Source organism: Orbicella franksi, chromosome 5 (genome assembly GCF_964199315.1).
Source record: "Orbicella franksi chromosome 5, jaOrbFran1.1, whole genome shotgun sequence".
Classification (NCBI taxonomy): Eukaryota; Metazoa; Cnidaria; class Anthozoa; order Scleractinia; family Merulinidae; genus Orbicella; species Orbicella franksi.
The window spans coordinates 29,600,870-29,607,298 of record NC_138149.1 but is presented as its reverse complement, the minus strand read 5'-3'; the positions used below and the strand labels follow the sequence as shown (position 1 = coordinate 29,607,298).

At 39.7% G+C, this 6,429-nt stretch overlaps 1 protein-coding gene across 1 annotated transcript; it reads left to right on the top strand.

Moving 5' to 3' along the window:
* Positions 1-3,050: 3,050 nt before the first annotated feature.
* Positions 3,051-5,147, top strand: LOC145486980 (uncharacterized). The gene is made up of 2 exons (XM_081465686.1): positions 3,051-3,608; positions 3,972-5,147. Exons 1-2 carry the CDS (start codon positions 3,299-3,301, stop codon positions 4,445-4,447), a joined length of 786 nt encoding a protein of 261 aa, XP_081321812.1. The 5' UTR covers positions 3,051-3,298; the 3' UTR covers positions 4,448-5,147.
* The last annotated feature ends 1,282 nt before the right edge of the window (positions 5,148-6,429 follow it).

Here is a 6,429-nt window from a genome sequence, read left to right as displayed (position 1 = left end):
CGTACAGTCTTCTTAGTTATTTCAAGTCGTGTTTGAAATTTCCCACGATAGGAAAGCGACACGTAGTTTGAAGATAATTCTTGAAACCAGCTGGCGAAGAAAATTGTGTAAAAACAGGGAGGAAGCTTAGTACTACCTTTTTCACATCAACAAAAACTAGCACAGGCACATTATTGAACTGGTAGGTACAACCCAGCTCAGTCTTCTTTCAACGTGGGTACCTATCTATTACTATGAAGATGCACATCGTTGATGAAAAGGTTTGTAAAATTACAATTTAGTCATGTCACTTGATATTCAGCAGCCAAAGTCTTGGATTAGTACGAGCCGCTTGTACATTTACGTAAAAGAAAGACCAATCTTACAACCAACGCTCTAGAAAATCCCGGACTGCGTCAATTTCGACTCGGACGTTGTTGTGCGTAGCCTTGTAAAAAATAAATCTTCGGTTTAGTTTAAAGTACAGCATTCAAAAAATGTTTTACTTCAAAAACAGTAACTCTTTTGGAGCTCTTACTGCGAAGGTCTATTTCGCTTATCTTGATTGCTCAGAAACTACCGTCAGCTTTAAAGCGCATACTAACTTAACTGATAGTCGATTTTTCACGAAAAATTCTCCACTCTTGTGAGTAGGTGGAATATGATTAAAATCTTTGCTGCCTTCGCGTACTCCTTTTGTCTCTGCTTTTGTACAGCTAATCTTTGTGAGCTTTGTTGTTGTGTTATCAGCTTAACTTGGAAAACTTTAATATAACTGCCCGTTTCTGTGAACTGACGTACCCAAATGTCATGGTTAGAAGAATTAAACATTAGTTGAATTGCCGGCTGCCTGAACCGAACATTGCGCGTTTGCTTGAGAGCATTGATTTTATTAAATGTTTCTACAAGTGCAAAGCTGCTTCTAATTATATTTTTGATTTCGGTCTCCATTTTATGAAGACGGTTTGTTTGCCGTGTTGTCTTGTCGTTGTTTGGTTTAATCTGACATTGTTGAATTGAACCACGCCGCGGTTGGTTTTTCATTTCTTCATTTTTTTTTACATGTACACCCACTGCCGCAAATATTGAGTTTCCAAATGATTACCATGAGAAAGAAAGAAAATAGAAACTATTAACGTCATGTATTTCTTGCTCAAAAATCTTAAGCACAAAAGACTGACAATTAAAAAGCGATTATTTTTGTATTAGTTGTAGAAAGGTTTCAACAAGATTGCGCTTTTTTTGTGTGGTTCAAGTTGCTCCGGCTTTGAAACCAACATAAGTTGACATATTCTTTAAACACACACTCCTTTAATTCGTCCTTTTATTCTTCTTGAGCAAAGTGTTGCGTCCTGTGGATAGTGCGATTTTCAGAAACGAAATGATAGACAAAAATATAGTTTCTGATTTCAACAGATGGTTTACTATGGCTTGGTTAACCTCAAGCTTTTCAATCATTACGTAAAGTTTTGGTAAATATTATGGTTTTATTTGACGGTTATGTTGAGACGCCTGACGAGTCATGTATTGTTGCTATGTAATTACAATACTTTCTACGGCAGCCGGCCTTAATAACGAAAACTGCAAAAAGGGAGCTAACTTTGGAAAGGTGTTAAAAACACTTGCTCGCCATTTTTTAAGTTTCTCACAGCCTTGACCTAAGTTATTAGAATCCTCAATGAAAAGAGGCTGGCCGGAGAAACAATCCATATGGCAGAAAAATTAGTAAGTGCCATTGCATCGTTTACATACAAATCGTGGACAATTTCGAACCCACCGGTTTCAAAACAAAAATGATTAATGACTTTTAATATTGGCAAAGAACAATTCTGCAGCATTGCAAATTGCGGATTTTTTTTTTTTTTTTTTTTTTTCCAGTGGGTCTGCACATTTTCGAAATCATCGCACCGAAAAGCGTTTCGCCAAAAAGAGTTTCTGTTTAAAACATAGAAAATAAAATAGTCATTGTGAATTGCCATCCGTTGCGAAAAAAATTGGTTTAGTCTGGAAAGTTTCGTGGTTTTAAGCGTAAGGTTTTTATTCAAGATGGTTTGGTATTGATTACCGTTTTTGAATCCTTCTTTTTTTTTCCCTTGTCCTATTCTTTTGCAAGGGAAATCATAACCCTTGTTGTAATTATTTCGCCGCAAGATTGAATTAAAACGCCGTTAACTTCAAAGCCCAGTAGGGAAAACGGGAGCTTAATCCGATCTGTTAAGAGCTATAGGACTTAGTCCATTGTGTTAGGTCATAGGCCACCGGGTTTGCTAGGCTATGCGCACGACAGAAAGTGCTACTGCGCGAGGGCCAATTTTTCACGAAAACTACCTTGAAACTCGCGTGAAAAATTTTAACGCGGTTTTAATGTTCAAGCACTTGAAGAGCAACACATTTTCTCCTTAATGATACATTGTGTCTCGAGTTAAAGGGTACCGCTAAATTGCTTGGCGTTGTTTTCCACACTTCTTTCCTATCAAGATTTAAAGCAATTACTCCGCGGAGGACAACGGGTTGTAGATCGCATTGTTTGGACCTTTTGAATAAGGAGCAATTTGGCTGTTTTGAGCCTCTTTACCAAGCAAATTGTTGTAAATCGATAGCGTTCTGGCGTCAGCGATTTGAAATTGCACCCATCATTAGCAAAAAAGTATTTGTAGCAAGTCATTGTGTCTTCCGCTTAGTTTCGCAAGGGAAGGTCACTATCTTCCCCGCACAGTGTTCACAAACGAACATTTCTATAGACGTTTATTGAAAAAAACATTTAGCTTCAATTAAACAACATGTGCTAATGATCCTTCGACCTGAAAAGGGTTGGATCTTTCAGGGAACGTCATAAAAGCGATGAATTTAGATTACGATTTCCTCAAAAAAAAAACCCTATTAATTGTCCGCTAGTTTTGACCACGCATGTCGGATATCGCTGAACGGTGCAAAGCACGTAGGACTATTTTGGTGTGTACACTCTGGTTACTGAGCCTTATCAACAATGGCAAATTATACAGTCATGATAAAGACTCACTGACAACAGCAGCTGCTTTTGTTGTGCGCGAAAGCTATTAGAAGATAAAATACAATGTAATTAGAGCCATATTATCATAACAGCCAATTAGATTTGCATAAGCCATTCTTGCGCGACTCCGCTTCGCAAACATACATATTAACCAGACATGCACGCGTGGCCTCAAGGTTTGTTGTTTAACAACCAGTCAGGTGGTTACTCGGGTCTCATATCGAGGTTGTGAACAGCGAGTTGTCAATTTGTCACATCTGCGAGTGCGGACTTGTTATAATTGAGCCGTTCTTCGGTTAGCGCTGCCACATGAACCTCAACTTCCAAGCCGAGTACTTTGAGCCTCCCGCGCCTTGCAAGTCCGCCTTCATGGAGTTGCCTTCGACACCAGGTCCGCACAGTTACTCCAGCTACAATCCTGTTCCTCCGAATTACAACCCGTACACGGCGATGCGTTATTATCATCACCCTCCACCTAGCCAAGATTACCCGCTCGCCTGCAACGCCAGAAATTCCTTTCCGATGCCGCCCGTGCTCAACCATCACCCACTCTCGCATCATCCGTACTTGTCGCCTTCCATACAGGGTTTTGGTGCGCCGCACGACTCTCCTCACGACGGTGAGTCAGCTTTCAAATCTGTATGAGTCAGTCTCATTCTGTGTCATTTCAAGTAGCAATTTTGAACTTCCTCGCCTAGGGTAGATTCGGAAGTTATTTACCGCGTTTAATCCTCTTGTGGTCGCCTAAGTTGTCGGAAATTAGGGAAGTTAGTGAACTCGAAAACTCTGTCAAACTACCTTCGAAGTGTTAAACTGCATTGTCAAATGGCAACAAAATTAGCCTAAAATGAACGGTTAAAGTACTCTGTTGCTCTTCGCTTGATAAGTTGAACGGCGAAATGATACAATTTAGGATCACTTTGGGCCGCTTTCTAGAGATTCTGTGGAAATTTTAACATAGTTATATACATTATCACTGCAGATTTGAAAGGACCATGTGACGAGCCGAGGCTAAACGGAAAGGGGAAAAAGATTCGGAAACCACGAACAATCTACTCAAGTTTTCAACTCCGAGAACTGAATAAACGTTTCCAGAAGACACAATACCTCGCTTTACCCGAACGCGCTGAACTAGCCGCATATCTCGGCCTGACGCAGACCCAAGTGAAAATCTGGTTCCAGAACAGACGATCTAAGTGTAAAAAGAATGTCAAAGCAAACGAAGACAACTCGGTTGATGGACCAAACAAACCGGAAAGCAGACCAGGATCATCAAACGGCTCTAACACAGACGCTTGGTCAAATTCAGAGGCTACCGGCACGGGAAGTCATGACGCGGACACTCCAGCTAGCCTGGCGGTTTTGGCGAGTCAGTCTAAACAAGCGATTCCAACGCCAACTTTGGGCCAGTGGTGTCTTAAGACTCCTTTCCTCACAGAGCGATGCCAAAGAATGTGATCACTATCAATTTCAAGAATGACTTTCATGAAAAATACTCAGTTGTATAAAGTTAAGTGTACAGAGCGACGAGTTGGTTTAGGCTAGTTAAAAAACGTTTATGCAACTAGCGGGAAGGTTATCAGAATAGAACACTAGTTATGATTCCCCAGAAAATCTTGTTAAAGCTGTGAAGTTTTTAATTTTGTAAATATAATTTATTTGTGTCATAACCCGGCTAGCATGTATAATTTAACTCAGAGGAGAAATCTTTTAGTACAAGAGTTTTAAATGTAGCTTTGAGTCTATTCATATAGCATATGCTACTCAAGAGAGAACAGATTGGAGCATCAATTGGTAATTGGTCACACAGGTGACAGTTGACGTCACCTTCACATAGCTAAGATGTGTAAACCGTCCTTAAAATTCAATACATACACGTATTAGCTTATATCGCAGAGATATTGGTATAATGTAGTCTCTTCACCGAACAACTAAATTTCTTCCTCGATCACAGTTTAATTCTGTGTTAAATGTTCCTAAAATTTCGTCGATGTGACCAGGCCGATTGCAATAAGCACCCAATATACGCGCCGTTTGTAAGTATACCTCAAAAGGAGTAATAGTTTAGATTTCCTTATATCTATTATTTAAGAGAGTATCAATAACATTTTAGCAATGACACAGTATCTGTTAAGTGAATAAAGGACTCTTATCAGTTATAAGAGGTTTTGTGCTTAATGCTGTCTTTTCTTCGGCTTTGATTAAGAGATTGGCTCGCGTAGATTACCATGATGTTTTCTCAATAACCGGCATGTGTAAGAGAGACTGATGTAAAGTACCCCTTGTGTTGACTTTTCTTGTTTCTGCCAGTGGTTTGAAAGAGATATTTTCATTGTTCTTTCCTCGAGAGTTAAACAAACACTTCGTCATCACAATGATATTTTGCATTGTTTCACTTCTTGGGCCGGACCTCAATGATTTACGGCAGAAATACATAAAACCCTCGCCTAGGGGCGAGACATATAAGAAAGGCTCTACCATTATGAAGTCTCAGCATCGCCCTCTTTTATGGCTAACCGCAAGAATCGGAGGATGAAAAACCCACAAATTGTCTTAAACTGGGAGGGTCAAAGCATTTCGGTATGGCTGCGTGCTTGAAAGTCCATTATCAAAACCAACATACTCTTAATGCCTACTGGACGCCCATTGTGTCGGGTCATTGTTTGTTGTGTTAGATATGTGTCTTGTGTATGCATGTGAATGATTCCGGACAAAAAAACCAGCCCATTATGTTTAATTCGACGAGTGTTATCACTCGGGCGTAACCCCGGCGTTTTTATCGTCCAACTGCTCATGGCTTACAGTCTTGATTGCCGAATTAAGAGGTCTACCGGCATCCTCAGAACCCATCCGAATGGTATGATGAATATTTGATGATTCGGCGGAACTTTTATGGAAAAAGCCCAGAAACATTCCCTCGATGGCTCGCCCAGGGAAGCTGTTATCCGTAGGTTGTCAGACGAGCCTAAGTGACTTTATAACATGCTTGTCTAGCTCGTGAAAATTAAACAAAAAAATGTATAGTTTTATGTGAGTCAAAATCAACTAAAACAGAACATTTTTCTTTTCACTTAACGAGGAAGATATTTTCATTAAAATTTTATAGGTTAAACGGCCTCGAGATTGCAGCTTAAGTTGCATATAAAAACCGTCCAAGGCCGGGAAACACATACGTTTAAAAACAATAAAAGTTTTCCAAAGACTGACATGTTAAAGCAGGTGATAGAGACAGTTAAAGGTATTGAGGATGTTTCTTAACAGGTAGCAAACCACAGGAGGTCTTTAAGAGAAATAAAAACGGAGAATACCTAACGGTCCCCAGGCTTAAACACGAAACGTTAAACTTGAGAGATGGCGTTTTATCTGGAATTTTCTTCAAAACTGTAAAATTAAAACAGGACAAAGTTCACAAGCACGATTCAGCCGAATCAATTAAGTAC

Coding starts and splice junctions, on each gene's coding strand:
- LOC145486980 (XM_081465686.1), top strand. CDS start 3,299: ATGAACCTCAACTTCCAAGCCGAGTACTTTGAGCCTCCCGCGCCTTGC. Junction 3,609..3,971: donor GCACGACTCTCCTCACGACG/GTGAGTCAGCTT, acceptor TTATCACTGCAG/ATTTGAAAGGACCATGTGAC.